The 17,074-nt window shown below is 49.6% G+C and overlaps 2 protein-coding genes across 3 annotated transcripts; both read right to left on the bottom strand.

Annotated features, from left to right (window-relative positions):
* Nucleotides 1-2,344: 2,344 nt before the first annotated feature.
* Nucleotides 2,345-5,753, bottom strand: LOC123019588 (perforin-1-like). The gene is made up of 3 exons (XM_044422569.1): nt 5,712-5,753; nt 4,560-5,119; nt 2,345-3,695 (listed from the first exon to the last, which is right to left on the bottom strand). The coding sequence occupies exons 1-3, from the start codon at nt 5,751-5,753 to the stop codon at nt 2,546-2,548; spliced, it is 1,752 nt and encodes a 583-aa protein (XP_044278504.1). The 3' UTR covers nt 2,345-2,545.
* A 5,433-nt stretch (nt 5,754-11,186) lies between these two features.
* On the bottom strand, nt 11,187-16,764 carry ZNF668 (zinc finger protein 668). Of its 2 annotated transcripts, none has more exons than XM_044422560.1 (2): nt 16,618-16,764; nt 11,187-13,432 (listed from the first exon to the last, which is right to left on the bottom strand). In XM_044422560.1, the coding sequence occupies exons 1-2, from the start codon at nt 16,663-16,665 to the stop codon at nt 11,615-11,617; spliced, it is 1,866 nt and encodes a 621-aa protein (XP_044278495.1). In that variant the 5' UTR covers nt 16,666-16,764; the 3' UTR covers nt 11,187-11,614. The 2 variants fall into 2 exon arrangements, with proteins under 2 accessions (XP_044278495.1, XP_044278496.1); XM_044422561.1 differs by lacking the exon at nt 16,618-16,764 and adding an exon at nt 16,119-16,400.
* Between the last annotated feature and the right edge of the window lie 310 nt (nt 16,765-17,074).

Below are 17,074 nucleotides of genomic sequence, written 5' to 3' on the forward strand. Positions count from 1 at the left end.
ACTGACGTAGCATCACTTCTCTATCTCCCCACTTCCTGCCTTACAGAAAAGACTGTGGGCAGGGCTGAAGTGTGATGTGGATTTCATGGTCTTATGCATGCGGTCACTTCAAAGAAAAAGTGTACTAAGCTTTTCCAATTCAACCTCAATCTCCTCTGTCTTGCTTACCATTCTGAACAATTTTGTTAATATAACTTGTGTGTGTAGGTGATTGTTTCCTAGCACACTGAATCTAGACATGAAACTAAGTCACCTAACTGTAGATAATTGGGGAATCTATCAAGCGATACATTTGCTTGTGTGCAATGGCTGGTTGCGAGCCAGCTTTCTCATAAAGAGCCTAAAGCAATACCATTTCTCACTTATCAAATGACGTGCGTGACTAGTGATATATCACTGAGTAACTTGATCTGAAACCGCCCCACCCACCCACCCACCCAAACATCCATTTCAGAAGGGAACACTTGGGTAAGTCCTGCATAATACTATAGGTCATATTTTCCCCACCGTTCTAGTATAGTCTATATTTGTACACCTGCTGAAGCATGTCTTAAGATGGCCAGCCTCTCAGGGTCATGAAATCTCTTACAGACCTTGTATTTCCATTTCTTCTATTTATTTTGTGGTGTTCTCCCTCCAGTTGGTTGAGAGGGGTTAGCTGAATACCATGCGTCCTTCATGATTGATTGGTCATGTTTCAGGTTTCCCTTCCATGGTTTGACCACCTGTGCTGATACCGCTTGCAGACAGTGTTGGCTGAGAAGTTACTGCTTTGCGAATGAGGGAGAGCACAGCACAGCAGTCATCATAGCTGTGGGATTTCAATGAAAACTTTCAGCAATCTTACAAAACAATTTCAGGTGTCTCTTGTGAGGGGCCCAAGCTAGTTAAAAATTTCTACCAGGTTTTTAAGTCTGGGAATGGGTAGGGGTGTATTTATAGGGTGCTTTCCAAAGAGTTTCCAAAGAGTTCTAGATGAAAAGTTTCTGTGTCAGAGCCTTGATTTGCTAGGAGTCCTGGCAAAGTCCAATACCATAATTTTATTCCAAACATTAATTGTATTATTTTTTCATTTCTATACTGTCCCACAGCCAAAGCTCTCTGGGTGGTTAGCTTGGCCCCTCTCCCCAAATCTTATAGTTGATAAGGAGGTGGCCATGGAAGGAGGCCTTTAAGCCTGCAATTTGCTTAGTATATGCAAATAAAGAGGTCTGAGGCAGTCACAGTTTGAGACTGAAAAGGATGCAGGCTGAGAAGCAAAGAATCTGGGCCCTGGGAACATACCTATGGATACCTAGATATCCAAAATCCCTGGAATCTGATGTTTTCACATTTTAATGGTGGTCCTATTTTATGGCCTGGAGTTTGTGCTGCTGCTGTGTGTGACCTCTAGTTTCTCCCAGGATCGATCCTGGCTTAAATGCAAGGCTACCGGAAGGCTTCGTTTCATTATTTGCAAGGCTCTCTGGGCTCTAGATTCAGCATCAGCATCTTAGATTTTATATATCTATACCTGAGAGCAACTTTGCAAATACCCTGGACAAGTTTTGTGAATACCCTGGACAGACAGAAAGACAAGCAAGTGGGTCTTGGATCAAAGCAAACCAGCACTTCCCCTAGAAGCAAACCTGACAAAGCCAAGGCTGTCATACCTGGGCACATGTTGAAAAGACACAACCCCCTGGAAACGACAATCATGCTAGGGAAAGTCATAAGCATGGGAAGAAAAGGAAGTCCAAATTTGACCCTTTAAAGGAAGTCACAGCCTTGAACTTAGATCAGCCAAGCAGGCATGGCATGGCTAGGATATTCTGGAGGGTTTTCATTCATAAGCTCACCATAAGTCGGAGTCGACTTGATGGCACATAATAACATACCTGGCAGCCACTGTAGCGTAATGGTTAGCATGTTGGACTGGGACTTGGGAGGTCCAGATTCTAGTCCCCACTCAGCCATGAAGCCCAGCAGGTGACTTTGCGTAATTCACGGACTTCAGCCTAACCTACTTCACGCAGTTGTTGCAGAGATAAAATAGATTATGTAAACCACCTTGGGTTCCTTGCAGGAAAAAGGTTGATATAATTAGTATGATTGTAAATATTTTAACATTCTAGCTGTCATTGTAGGGTTTTTTTTAGAGTATGGGTCATGGACTAGTAAAATGCCATTGAAAGTGGAGGCTGCTAAATTACCAAGGGCCAGAGGTATGACTTTAGCATCCTGCATAAAAATGTTGTGGATTATGCAAAACAACCAAACAATATTCTTTTTGTGTGACCTATACAGATCTTTGTGATACAGAAAGTACCTCTTCTGGGTGCAGGAATGGGTTTAATTTAAGTTCAGAGTGTACACTGATTAGAGAGAAATGATGTGAGAGTTCTGTGACATTTAAGGACTAACACAGATTGTGACAAGCTTTTTCAGGTGAAGCCCTTATTGCTGCAGGTCTGGGATTTTGCACTTAGAGGGAAAGAGGGTGGCTCGTGTTCTGCTTACAAGGAACACCTGTGGGCATCTCTGAAAGTCCAACTGCGCCACACAATCAAGGGGCCTTTTGCTTCACAGTGACTGCTTTGCCCTTGCGTAACAAGACCTCCCCACTTTTTGGCATCTGAGGAACATAATCGAAGCAGAAGGGGCCGCCCAGGTAGGGAGCACAGATCAAGTGGTATTGGAAATCCAGGCGCCCATGGTCTAAGTAGCAGACTTCATTATGTAGCTTCCCAGCCTCAAGAGTCTTCTCACAGAGCCCCAGACTGTCGTCGTCATATTTGTTGTCTTCATCCCAGACCTGGATTTGGAGCTTGCTGTTTTCCCCAAGTATCTGGATGTGTCCCAGATCCAAATGGATGTTCCATACTGGGTTGTCATTGTTCCACACAGTGGGCGTGCGAATCTCCCTCCCTTGGTAGAACACCATGACGTAGGCATCTGTCCGTGAGAAGGAATCTCCCCACAGGCCATGAGCCCGCTGGATCTTCACAGTCAGCTTGCCCAGGCCCCGTTTTCGTGAGCAGCACATGGAGCTGGTGGTGCCGTCACTGGGACACACGCAGGAACAGGGGTCCCGAACACTGCGCTGTGTTCCCGGTGGGCAAGGCTGGGTGCAGTTCCGCCAGAGGGCTCTTTCTGTCACGTACTCTCTCACGGCCTGCTGCAAGCCCTCCCTCCTAGGGTTCCCCTCGGGCACCAAGGTATGAATGGGGTCCAGCGAGTAGGAAAGCAGGCCGGGCACAGATATAACACCTTCCAACCACTCACTGAAGGTCTCAGGGTTGTGATTGTCGGGAAAAAGCAGGTCAATGTGACTAGTCCCACCCACCACCTCTGTGTGCCTCTCTCTGTACACCTGGTGGAAGCTGCCCTGGAAAGTCTGTTTCTTTTTCAGCTCTTCGCACGTCTTGTAGGCCGCATCCATTTTCACTGCGCCTCCAATACTGGCAGCTGCCTCAATCCTCAGGCAGTCTTTGACCTCATCGGCGGTTACCCCATTCAGCACCAACTCACACTCTCGCACGGCCGTCACGTCCCTTATGCGCCCGCCCAAGTGAAGCCGCGTGATGAAATGTGTCCCATAGGTGGCAATGAGCTGGCGATATTCCAGCTGGGTCGCATGGTGGTACTTCCCGGGGAGATTGTGTAGGGCAAGCTTGAAGTGCTTGCTGAGCTGCTGGTGGTGGTCAGTGCGGAAGCTGCGGCAAACAAGCAAGGAGCGCACATTAACCCAAGGAGAGTGTAACCCTTCACAATCCCTTTTTTGGAGTTACCAGGGCACGATGCGTAAGAAGATCTCGCAGAATTGGACAGAAGTTCCACCAAGTCCAGCATTCTGACCTTGATGTTGAATAACTGGATATCTCTGGAAAGCTCACAGACAGAGCTTGATGGAGAGGCCCACCAGGAGTTAGGACGCATCACTCTGTGAGCTTCCTCCGTTTTTTAAAAAAGGCCTTTATGCTAGTGGCCAGTCACAAGGAGCACCGTGGGGCCTTGCTCCAGTAAGATTCCCCCACCAAATTTTTGTTTTCAACCATGACTTATACTGTGGAAAGGGTTCTTGGCAGATATTGTTTTTAATATTGTTTTATACTGGGTTTTATTATTTAAGGTATCACTGCTTTACTAGCAAGATGCCTTGGAAAGATTTTATTCTGTAAAGAGGGATATAAATAACTGTAATAAAGAAATACACACCAAAATTGGAGGTATTGGACTGGGACTGGGAAAACCTGGGTTTAAGGCCCCACTCTGCCAGAAGCTCGCTGGGTGACTTTGGGCCAGTCAAGCACTTTCAGCCTAATCTACCCCACAAGGTTGTTGTGAGGGTAAAATAGTGACCATGAAGTCCACCTTGGGCTCCTTGGAAGAAATGGCAGGATATCAATGCAATAAATGAAACCAAAGATGAATTACAAGATTCTAGATGTTTCCATCGCTTATGAAGAAATTACTGATTTTTCCATTAAGTCCACTTGAAACCTCAACCTAACCTCAGTCTGACTCAGGGAGGCCCATCCAATTGAACCACGAAGTCCCTTCACCACCACCTTCCTTACCTGTAGTATGTGCAGGATACTTCATGTCTAGCGAAACTGTACTTGTCCTGTGAGGCTTTGTCCATGCTGAAGTCAGCTGTCTTGGAGTGGGATGCTGCCAAAGCCACTTGGATATTTGTCTGCGGCTTCACCTGTATATCCAGCCCGAGCTTCCAGTCATTCTGCACATCGGATCCGGCAGCGCTGACCACCCCAAAGCCATTGTTCTGCAGTGATGTGTGCACCTTCTGCTGGCACATGGTTTTGACCTCCCAGTCCACGGCAGCCAGCGGTAGCCTCTGGAGCGGCTTGTCCGGCAGCAGCTGATTCTGGCATAAGGTACAAGTCCCGTCTGGCTTCTGCCACTGATTCATATCCAGCACCTTGCCCCCTCTTTTTTCCAGTGTGGTGATGTCAATGCCCTCGCCAGCCAAGCTGTGGCCTGGCACGAAGTCCTTGTGCTCTTCGCATTCTTCAGCAGTGGCCACCTGGCATTGTGGGGAGACACTGGGGGGGGGGGGGGGGGGGGGGGAGAGGCCGGAGAGGGGCGGAGCGGGGGCCCACACCGGGCATGGCTGATCCTGCACGAGAGAGAGTATGGCAAGGTGTGAACATACCCATTGCGTGGACACGTCACACATTGTCTGGGGAGCAACGCATGGAGAAAGTGCTTTGAGAGAGCACCGCATGCAGTGATCACTACTTTATGGCATTTTACTGGCAAGAGATGTGGCTAGTGATGGCCACAGTTTTAAGAGGGGATTACAGAAATCCATGGTTTGCCAAAGCTGGCCACCTCTCTGCAGGCTAGATAAGGGGAAGCAGAAGGGGAACTGGGCAACAATGCTTGTGCTTCCAGCCTCCCAGAGCAATCGAACGGATTTCTGTTGACCCAGAACGCTGGTCTGGACAGCAGCACAAGCCTCGTGGGGTCTTAAAGGCAAGTGCTCGACTACGGCCTCTGGGCCTCCCTACCAGCACCTGCTCCCCTTTAACTAGCCCAATACACCTGGAGGGCACCAGGTTATGGGGAGGCTGCTCTTGCCTCCCTTTGGAACCTTTGGGTTGATGTTCGGCCACATTAAGGTAGGCAGCAAAACACAGCAGGAGAGCAAAATGCTTGGTTTCATTTCTGAATCTTCACTTATTTATTCATTTATTTTATTTCCCTACCGCTCCACAGTCGAAGCTCACTGGGCTGGTGGCGCAGTCCATAACAAGAGATGATAAAAATACAATTGAAATATCATAAAATCAGAAAAAATAAAAGTTTTAAACAGCTGAAAACAGACAATGGCAAGGAACAATACTAATAGCATGTGCTTTGGAAACACCGGTTCAGTGTTTCTTTCTAGCTTGGTGTGCTCCTCATCTCCACCCTGACGAGGGGCTAGGAAAGCTCAGCCTGAATGTGTCTGTCTGCCTTTGGTGCCAGATGCTGGGCGGGCAGGCGGGGGGTCGGGGGGACGCATGGTCCAGTGGCAAAGTGTTGGAGAATGACTGTGTGTGCTATTCAGTGCATGCTTGTGCCTGCCCTAAAGTGGCCACTGCCCTGGGGGCACTGAAGGAAGATTCACTTGTTAGCCTGGTACAAGTGTTGGAAGGGACATTATTTTGACCCGTGCCTCGGGGCCTGCCCTGATATTCTCCACGCGATTTGTGCTGTGGTCACGCCTGGAAAGAATCCCTGGCCTCGGGTTTCTACACATCTGCAGCCAGAAGCGTTGATGTTGGGGCCAACAGTGGGGACAGGGAAGGAGGGGGACTGTTCTGAAGCAGGCCGCTTACTATCTCTGCAGCGGTATTCTTTTAAAATCTGCAGTTGGGTAGATTGATGCCTGCACACGTTTCCTTTTACCTTCACAAGTAAGATGCTCTTTTGTTAAGGAAAGCTGAAAAGGCTGAAAAAGTTCCCACTTTCATTTTTTAAACAATATGCAATACAGTCCAGCTTGTCCTCCAAGCATTTCTGGTTCAAAGAAACAGAAAACCTTTGATGAAGAGAAACACACAGAGAGGGACTGCCTGCCAGGCAAAGTGTTTGGGCAGAGCTTCCTAGGGGGCGCTTTTCAGTTTTCCAGGCCATCCTCTCCCTTTAAAACCAATTTTACAAACTGGAAGCGGTGGCCATTTACGCATATCCCAAACAGGTCTCATATCTGCATAAAGCTTCCATGTGCTAATTTATAAGCATAGTCGCAAGGTCACAGAGCATGACTACAGTGTAAGTAGAAATGCAATATATTTCCTTGTGGCGGGTAAGCCTGCAGCCAGCTGACTTGTGGGCCTGCATGCTTAGCCTGCCCCTCGGCCGCCGACTGAAGGTAGCCGCAAAAGGCTTCTGTCGTGTTCCCTTCTGCTGTTGCACCGAGAGCTTTCAATGGGCAGCCCTTTACACCAGAAGTAATACCACAGATTGGCCCATTAAGGCTGGATCCCCAAATCTTTCCGTCGCAGTGCTGAATCTTGGGGAGGCCTCTGCTGCCCTCGCCCCCCCCCCCCAGATTGCTGTCAGTGGGCATTTGCTGAAACAAACGTACAGAGACCCTGAAGGTCTGGGTGGCATCAGACCCCCTGCCTGGCTGGCTTTTGCTGGCATGTGTTTCAGCTCCTGCTGCCTCCCCTGTCTTTCTGCCCAAGGTTTTTTCTCTAAACTCATATACCTTCCTTTCCCCTGCTCATTTATCCCTTTTTACAAATATAGCCATAGGAGATGAGGTCTTTTGAAGACACATTTTAAAGCATGGGCAAATTAGCACATGCAAATCCCCCCTTTTGTTCTGCAGGCCTGAGGCCTAGAGCAGAAGGCCTAGAAGGCCTGAGGCCTAGATCTCTCTGGCACCTCACACTTCCCCAGTTTAAACAGAGGTGTCTTCAAATAAAGAACCACCCCCAGAGACCCTTTCATATGGCGGCCCATGCTTTGTAACGTCCGGCACATAACCAGCCTATGGAGACACTTCTGCTGCATGAAATGGGCCTAAAACGGAGTTTCCCACAGATAGCGGTATCAGCTTTCCTCTGCCAGTGCGTCGGGATTGGAAAACTCTTCTCTGCCTCTTCCTCCTCATGGCCTTCATTACCCAAAGGTGCTGATTAAACCCCAGTGCAAAAGAAAACATTGCACATCATACTCTGAAGTGGCATCCAGCAGAGAATTCTGTACCCTGAAACATTTCACTGAGGGAAGTTAGGATGTGCCCACAACACTCCCGTCCGGGTGCTAAAGATGACTTCTTGCCGTATCCCCTCCACTGGCGTGCACCGAATGTCTTCACCACTACTTGCGCATCCAGTTACTTTTTACTAGACGTGCCCTATACTACTTTAAAAACCAAGAGGGGCAGGGGTTGGTGTTTTGATTAGAGACAGACTGTTGTTAAGTGTGTGTGGGGGGGGGGGCAGGGAGAAGTCTGTGTATTCTATCGCAATTTAACAACTTTTTAAAAATGCTACACAGAGCTGCAGCGTGCACATAATGGCAGGCTGTGCCTTGAGTGTTCTTGTGCATTCATCCAGCGGCCTTCTTCCAAAGATTTACCTTCTATGGGTCAAGGGAGGGAGAGATGCACCCTGAAGCATGAGGGCTTTAAGCAGGTCAGTTTTGGACAAAGCATCCTGCTCCCCTCCTGGTCAAATAGTCACAGTCATTTACAAGGCTCAGGAAACAGAAGTAGTTCAAATACATGCAGAATCTTACCTATGCTTTAAAACCAAAGCCAGCTTCCAGTCCTTCAGGTTGCTTGAAAGTGTTGGGAAGATGCCTGTTGAGATCCAACGAGAGATGAGCAGAATTTCCAGATGTGACTTGAGTTAAAAACTTGCATGGTCCCCCTTCACCCCATTTCCAGATCAGATAGAATGATTCACACCACGGAATCCAGTTTTATTCACATCTTTCTTCCACCCCAATTTGCAAGGAACCCAAAGCAGCGATCCTTTAAATCCCCCAGAAACGACATACCTCAGGCAGCATGTGGAGGGGTGCAAACTGCCAAGCTGTGGATACTGCTAGTCAGAAAGGATGGGTATGAGTTTTTGTGTGCACGCATCTGAATCTGTTTTCCAGGAACAGGATGTTGCAGTTTAGAAGGGGGAAAAGAAACTAAAGCTCAAATGTGACACCACCATAGATGAGCAGGGGTTTGCGAAGTGGACAGAGAGTGTGATTCTGAGGTTTGTGCTCATCATAGGTTCATCAGGAGAGTTTGAATATATGTTGTGCAACAACACAGCACAACTGCAGTAAAGCCTCAGCAATTCGAACCTCTGCAGATATTTTGCTCATTTGCTTCATTTTTAAAGTCCCACCTTTCTTTCAAGGGTCGGCGCATGCTCCTCTGCATTGTACGTCCTCAGAATGCCCCTGTGAAGTAGGGACATCCGAGAGAGGATGCATTTGGTCCCCCAGTGAGAGCAGTAGAGTTGGAAGGGGCCGTGCAGGCGGTTGGGTCTAACTCCCTGCTTTTGAGGGACACCACCTGACACCATCCCACTCAGATGGCTGTCCAGTTTCTTTTTGAATGTCTCTAGTGTGGAAGAGCCCACCACCTCTCTAAGCAGCTGGTTCCACTGCTGTATAGCTCTGACAGGGAGGAGCCTTTTCCTGATATTTAGCCTGAACCTGGGTTGTTGCAACTTGACTTAATTATTCCATGTCATACACTCTGGTATGAGCAAGAAGAGCTCTTGCTCTTCCTCTTTGTGACAGCCCTTCAGGTGCTTATAGTGATGTCATGTCCCCCTCAATCTTCTCTTCCCAAGGCTGAATATACCCAGTTCTCCTTCTCTCCTCCCAGGGCAATGTTTCCAAAACCTGGATCCTTTTTGTTGTCTTTCCCTGAACCCTTTCTAAAATTTTTGCATCTTTCTTAAATCTTGGTGCCCAGAACTGGACACAGTATTCCAAATGAGGTCTGACTAGTGAGGAGTATAGGGGAGCTACTATTTGGAAGTGATACTTCTATTAATGCACTCCAAAATAGCATTTGTCCTTTTTGCAGCTACATCACATTGTTGGCTCATATTTAGCCTGAAGTTCACGTAGCTGCAAGGCCTCTGAGCCACATATTCCCCATCTTGTATCGATGCATCTGGTTCTCTTAAATCAGCAGAGGAATTGGCATTTGTCCCGACTGAATCTCATTCTCTTGCTTTCTGCCCAGCATTCAAGCTTATCCAGAACATCCTGGATCTTCATTCTGTCTTTCAGGGTGTTCACTATTCCTCCCAGTGTTGTATCATCTGCAGATCTGATGATCAGTCCCTGTACCTCCTCATCTGGATCATTAAGAGATGTTGAAGAGCACTCCACTAGTTACCTTACTCCAGTTTGAGGTGCTGTTGAGGAGCACTCTTTGTGTCCAATTTAGTAGCCAGGTTTGGATCCACCTAATAGTTGAGTGTAGAGGCAGAAGCCATGGCTGCTTCTTTCATTGCTCAATAATACCATTAAAATAATAATGTTATTTCATTTTGTTGCTTTGTTTTGTGATTTACTGTTTATTGTTTTATACATTATTACTGTTTAATTCATTTATTTGAAGTTGTTGTTTTAAATTGTTCTTTTAAAGCACTGTAAGCCGTCCTGAGATATTTATATAACAGGACAGCATGAAAGACGGAAGGAAGGAAAGGCAAACTTGGCTGACAAACCACAACACATGATTGCAAGATTGGGCCAAATGGATGGGGTGGGATCATTAAAATCAGGGAAAGGTTTAAGAATCTCAGATTGGTTGCATATATGATCAACTCACAAAAGGACCAAACAGGCACAGCTACTACTATGTCTTTGGATGTGTAGGCCTTTGAAAAAATGCACTGGAAATTTATTTTTGCCACATTGAGGAGTGTTGGGCTTCCTCCAGATCTTCAGAGCCGAGTTAAAATTACACACGAAACCACAAACATGTTAAAACTTTTTTTCTTTTTTTGGTGATTTTCCCACTGATGTGATATCAGTATGATATGAACTGGCAGGAGTGGAGAAATGAGCTATGCGAAGCCCAGAGAAGCCACTGAATACAGAAGTGGTTGTCTGGTCACCCAGTTTGCGAGAAGATGAGGTGAGACAAGACAAAGAAAACATGCCTGAAGTGTCTGATCCAAGACAGCTTTCCGGCTAGATGTTTAGCAGCGTGTGCCCACAAGGTTTCCGCCTCACCTAAATTGGCTGAATGTGTCTGCTTTGCCTCAGCAGATTTGCTACATGGACCCTGGAAGCTGAGAACAGCCTCCAAGCCCCCACCATTGGTAGCCATGATGGTGTGCCCCTGAGACTTCTGGGAAAAGAGGGGGAAAGCAGGGATCCAATGCCTGCAGCCAAACCACTGACTTGCCATTGCAAAGCAACATTGCATTTCAGCACTGCACTGACGGGAGAAGCCAAAATTGCTAAGATACCCCAGTCTGGGCCTAGCAACCGCTGTCTCTGTGGCTCCCCACATGGCCTACCTTTGCCTTCTTGCTAATTCTGCATAAAACATTAGCAAGTTGCACCTCTGGAAGGATTGCAGAGTTTCGAAGCAGCTGAAGTGAGTTACGAAGGGACAAGAAAGGTACAGATCTCCTGAGTTGGGGTTCTGTTTCTCATAGCCTGATGTACATGACCCATGAGACCCGAAGTACATTGATTTTCTTAAAAACTCACACAAAACCCCCAAGGCTTTTATTTCAAGCTGTTTACATAAACCAGGGCAACATGAGACAGATTAATAGAAGTTCTAGAAGAGATAGAGGGGGTTGCTTTTATTTCCTTCTCCCCCTTCGCCACTGGTTTCTCAATTCAGTCTTGTTCCTCACCCAGAAAACTGCACAGTGTGATATTATAAACCAACAGAGATACACACGTCATACTGCAGGAGTGCACACACACAACAAATATAACCCCCGCCCCATTGTTGCCCGGGTTTGGGTGTCCATGTTCCAACAGTCCCTCCAGGCACATCTCTCTTTCGTCTGATACTGCGGAAATGGGGGGGGGGGCGAGGGGAGGTGGGGCTGCGAAGCAACATGGCCTGGTCTGCACCTGCGCGAAGTGCCGGAAGTCGCACGCCAGGGAAGAGGGGCAGCGCCTAAGAGGGCTCCGTGAGCGCCTCGGTCAGGCAGTTGGAGGGGGAGGCCTTGTCCGTCTCTGTCCTGTCGTCAGGGGCATGGGGGTGAATGTGGGCAGAGAGCAGCGGCTCGTAGGTGGCTATGGCAGCCGTCACGACGGGGTCCTCGGAGCGCCTGTTCTCGAGGCCCACATGGGTCTTGAGGTGCTTGCGCAGGTCCGAGGCACCCAGGAAGGCCTTGGAGCAGTGGGGGCAGGCGTGGGGGCGGACGCCCGAGTGGATGCGCTCGTGCTTGCGCAGGCCGGCCCGGTCCGAGAAGCCCTTGCCGCACTCGGGGCAGGGAAAGGGGCGCAGGCCAGGGTGGTGCAGCCGCTCATGGCGGCGCAGCTCCTGGGTGGAGGGAAAGGCCTCGCCGCACTCCCCGCAGGCGGGCACCACCGTGGCCACGACGATGGCCGCGGGGTCTCCAGGGGGTGGCTCGTGGCCGCCGACCAGCAGGGCCTTGTCCTCATGGTTCTCGCCACTGTGGGTGCGCTCGTGCTTCCGCAGGCTGGAGGACACCACAAAGGCCTTGCCACAGCGGCCACACTTGAAGGGCCGCTCGCCGGAGTGCACCCGGTAGTGCTTGGTGAGGCTGGCCCGCTCGGCAAAGCTCTTGCCACACTCCCCGCACTGGTGGGGGCGCTGCCCCGAGTGCACCAGCAGGTGGCGCTTGAGGTCCCAGGAGGCCACGAAGCTCTTGTCGCACTGTGCGCACTTGTGGGGCCGCTCGCCTGTGTGGATGCGCTGGTGCATGGCCAGGTCGGCCGGCTGGCGGAAGGCCTTGCCACACTTGTCGCAGGCATAGGGCTTCAGGCCCTGGTGGGCCCGCTGGTGCCGGCGGAAGCTGGAGGGGTCGCTGAACATGCGCCCGCACTGTGGGCAGAGGAAGGGCTTCTCCCCGGAGTGGGTGCGCTGGTGGCTCTGGAAGGAGGAGAGCTGGGTGAAGCCCTTGCCGCACAGGCTGCAGCGGTAGGGCTTGTGGGCCGCGTGGATGCGCTGGTGGCAAGCCAGCGACGAGGAGCGGGAGAAGGCCTTGCCGCAGTCCTGGCAGAGGAAGGGCCGCTCGCCCGTGTGCGAGCGCTCGTGGTTCTTGAGGTCCTTCAGCTCGGCGTAGGTCTTGCGGCACACTTCGCACTGGTAGGGCCGCAGGCCGGCATGGGTGCGGCGGTGCTTGCGGAAGACCGAGGGGTCGGCAAAGCGCTTGCCGCACTCGCCGCAGGCGTAGGGCTTCTCGCCCGTGTGGGAGCGCTGGTGGATCTTCAGCTTGGAGAGGGTGCCGTAGCCCTTGTGGCAGTGCTGGCAGCGGAAGGGCAGGTCCCCCGTGTGCCGGGCCATGTGGACCCGCAGGCAGACGGGCTGCATGAAGGCCTTGCCGCACTCGTGGCACACGAAGGGCTTCTCGCCGCTGTGGCTGCGGCCGTGGTTGCGCAGCTCGGGCGCCGTCTTGTAGGCCTTGCTGCAGAGCTGGCACTGGTGTGGCCGCTCGGTCTGGTGGCTGAGCTGGTGCTTGCGCAGCTGGCCACGGTCAGGGAACTCCTTCCTGCAGCTGGAGCAAGCAAATTTACCCTCCGTGCTCCCCCCGGCGCTGGCCGCATGGGACTTCAGATGCCGCAACACTCGCGGCACACTCGGGAACGTTTTGTTGCAGGTCAGGCATTTATAGCGCCGTCCGGACTGAACGTAGCCAGCCTCCTCCTCTTCTTCCTCCTCCTCCTCTTCTTCCTCCTCCTCTTCCAGCTTCACTTCCACGCCTGCCTCTTCCTCCTCTGTCTCAGCCATTTTCGGGGAGGAGACTGTCTGAAATGGAGTCAGGAAAAACGGTTCAGGGTGGGCTCACTGTGTGAACCACATTGTACAGCCCTCAGAGCACTGAACTTAATGCTGGAAGAAACCTCCCTGCAGCTCATGTGCTGCATGATACTGGGCCCACCACCTTTCTCAGCCAAACCCATCTCACAGGGTTGTTGTGAGGATAAAATGGCCAGGGTGTCAGGGGAGAATCTTGGACAGCACCCTGTCTGTGCTTCTAAGAGGAAAGCACAGTCATGCTCTATGAATGAATTCAATGTTACATCGGGCTACAATTCTCAGCACCCTCCAACAGCAGCCTGGGGAATGCTGGGAATTGTAGTCCAACACATCTGGAGGGCTTCAACTTGGACAAGGCTGATTCAAATGGAAATTCATGATTATTGAACTGTATTATTTTAACTAGGCATTTTAGTGCTATTTAAAAGATTGATTTTAAAAATTAAGGGGCAATTTTTAAAAAACTGACACCCACTGTAAAGGGTATGAGGTAAGGTAGGTTAAGTGGAAAATTACATCTGTGCATCCTTTCTCTTCTCTAGCAAAAGAGGTCTAGCAACTTGCTAGAGTTGGTTTCTCCCTTATTTAGCCCCCATTTGTGCTTGTCTGAGCCTCTCCAGGCCTGTCAGTGCTGAGCTAAAAGAAAGAGTGTCTAAACTCCAGTGCTTGCTCCAGTCTTTCTTTCTAGACTCAAGGGGGTCCATGTTCTTTAAAGGCAAGTGTAAGATATGCAGAACCACATACTTTGAGGGGTGGGAAGTGGGGGCAGATCTAGAAGAAGAACACCCAAGTGGACAGGATGGCTTCTCTGGCAGCCATCTTTGGGATGATCGGAAGACAACACACCTGGATGGTGCCAGATTGGGGTACCTGATGTCAGTGACAGCCATTCCCTGCAATCCTAGTCAAGCTGTTGGCATTGAAGTGATCCCTAAGGGATTCAAGAGGCTTTCCATGAAACCAAGAGAGAAGAGTGTGTCTCTTTGACAAAGCGGAAGACTTTGGGAGCAAAGGAAATGCTCTTCATATAAAAGAGACTCTGGCCTACAGGCAGGTTGTAAGGAATGCAGTGCTAAAAAGAATTTAAATTCTCCCTGGCTTCCAAAGAGCCATTGCAAAATGGCTGTCTGTAGGAGGAAGGGCCATTTCCAGCCACCAGGAGAAAAGAGAAAACAAAACAAAACAAAACAAAAGGAGCTTGTATAGAAGAGTTTGAAATCCAGAAGGAAGGGGTAAGATGGAGGAGGGGAGTTTCCCTGCTTAACAAGAACAGATTGGGAAGGAACTTTGCTTGCTCCCATGAGGCCTGGATGATGCTCTTTGCAAGATGGCTGGACTTGGAATACAGAGGAGAGGGAGGGAATGGGAGAAGGACAGAAGAGAAGAGAGCATCTTAAAATGCAAATATTGCTAGATCTACCAGACAAGAAGACAATTTTGGCGGAAGAGAAAGTAAATTAATCTATAATTCTCCTTCTTGTGGAGATCTGGACATTTGCAAGGGAGAAACAATTTTGCTTGGTTTCATACAGGCAGAGAGCCAGGGATGTAAAATGGCTGGCTTTAAGACCAAGAAAGAGAAGACAGCTGAAAGTCATGGAATTTGCACAGCAGGGGTGGGGGAGTCAGAGAGAGATTAAAAAAAAAAAAAAAAGCCAAGCTGCATAATAAAGGCAGCATGGAAGAGAATGTTTTCCTCAGGTTTAATCTGAGCTAAGGTTCAGTCTCCAGGACCCATTTCTAGATCTGGAACACAGAAGAGCCTCTGAGCACATCTAGAGTGCCTGATTCCTCCTGTAGGATCAAAGCCAACCAGACGTTATAGCCTACCCTATCAAACGAGGGCAGAAAAGCCTCCTTTTGGAAAAATCCAGCTTAGCACTTACACTATGGCCAAACCACAAAGAGACAGATTTGACGTGGCTTGGCAGCAATCTTGGCTGGATCAAGGAAAAGATCTAGACAATAGTCAGTTCACAGATTTAGGGGAGGGAGAAGGAATTGCAGAATTTGTAGCTCATCCTGCTTGTACTGGGATGTTGTAGACACATCCGATTGCCCCTATTTATCGGATACCGTTCCTATTTGGGGGAACCTGCCTCTTATTAAACACTTGGGTTGGAGAATTCTCCATGCACGGTGAGATTAAGCAGTCTATTAAAAAGCGTGGTGCCATGCAGTGAGTCCGCTTAACATATAGGGCACAGAAAAGATGCTTTGGCTTGGACCTAAGATGAGCAGTATTTTCGTCTCTGAAATGCATAAAGGAAGGGGTCTATTTAGAATCGAGACCTGCCTTCTTGGAAAAGTAAAGACATTCGAGAAGTGCTTGTGTAGCTTGCGTGGCAGGTAGGTCTGTGGCAAAACTCAGCCCCATTTGGAGAACAGAACCGCAATACACGGCATGTAAAGGCATTCTGAGCTTGTTTGCTGAATGAATTGGAAGGACAAAGGGAACAGGCATGTATCGTGGATGAGACAGCGTTTTAGGGACCAAATGTACAGGGACCAATTACAATTTCCAGGGAGGTAACCGCGTTAATGCATGGCAGCAAATCCAAGGAAGGGTCTTGCGGCAACTGAAAGGCTAACACATTTACTACGGTATATATTCGCGGAATAGACAGCTGATGCACCACGTGAAGTGGACCCTAGTAAGTGAAAGTTTATATACCGTGTGTTGAATCTTTTAAAGTTCCACTTGGTTGCCATTCCTAAGAGAAGCCAGCCAAAGAAATGTGATTCTCCGTAGCTGCATAACAGTCCCAAGAAACACAAAGGTTTGATCTGGCAAATGATCTCCCTGCAAAATGGCTGTCTCTAGGACCAGGAGACAAAAAGGAGAAAGAACAGCCCGCATCGCCTTGGCTCTTTTCCGCCCAGATTAAAGGAGCCCGCCGTCTGCTCTCCGCCAGAGGGACAAAGGCCCTCGGTGTCCCTCCGCGACGCGATTTAGCGGAGCTGCGCCTTGCATCCAGAGCAGAGCCGCATCTCCGGAGATGCCTCGCAAAATGGCTGTCTTTAGGACCAGGGGAGGTGGCCGCCGCGGCGAAAGAGGCATGCAAGGGTGCAGCGCGAGCTGTTGCATCGGGACCATTTTCTTAAGCAAGCAAGTTCAGAGAACGCATCATATCGCAACTCAGGATGGGCCAAAAGCAGCTTTCCCCCCTTACCTGTTCTCTCCTTTGTCTATTGGCTTTCCTCTTCCACTGCAGTGGCATGCGGACGAGCGCTAGGACCCCGGAGGAAGAAGAGGAAATGGAGACAGGGAGGAAAGGGGGGGGGGACCCGCCTCCACCCACAAGCAATTAACTGGGACTTTCAGGGATTTGGTGCATCTCATCGGCCAGTTCAGTTTTACTCTACAGTGAGAGGGAACTACTGCAGTTTATATCAAGGGTGGAGTCTTTGATGCCTGTTTCGTTAAAGGGAGGGGGCTGATTAAGGTGGGTGGAAGACCGATAGGAAGTGTGGCATGTATCGATTGAGGCAGGGAAGAGGTTTGGTGTTGCTCAAGGCGGAAGTGTTGCACGCCAACGAAAGGCAAAGAGTAAGGACGGGTGCAGAGACCGGAGGAAGTGTGGCAAGGCTGCAGGGAATGGATTGAGTGGTGCACTTGAATGGTGTGTG

This window comes from Varanus komodoensis, unplaced genomic scaffold, assembly GCF_004798865.1.
Source record: "Varanus komodoensis strain SLA01 unplaced genomic scaffold, ASM479886v1 scaffold130, whole genome shotgun sequence".
Lineage (NCBI taxonomy): Eukaryota > Metazoa > Chordata > Lepidosauria > Squamata > Varanidae > Varanus > Varanus komodoensis.

Coding starts and splice junctions, on each gene's coding strand:
- LOC123019588 (XM_044422569.1), bottom strand. CDS start 5,753: ATGGACTGCGCCACCAGCCCAGTGAGCTTCGACTGTGGAGCG. Junction 5,120..5,711: donor TGAGCTTCGACTGTGGAGCG/GTAGGGAAATAA, acceptor TCTCTCGTGCAG/GATCAGCCATGCCCGGTGTG. Junction 3,696..4,559: donor GTATCCTGCACATACTACAG/GTAAGGAAGGTG, acceptor TGTTTGCCGCAG/CTTCCGCACTGACCACCACC.
- ZNF668 (XM_044422560.1), bottom strand. CDS start 16,665: ATGCCACTGCAGTGGAAGAGGAAAGCCAATAGACAAAGGAGAGAACAG. Junction 13,433..16,617: donor ATAGACAAAGGAGAGAACAG/GTAAGGGGGGAA, acceptor ACTCCATTTCAG/ACAGTCTCCTCCCCGAAAAT.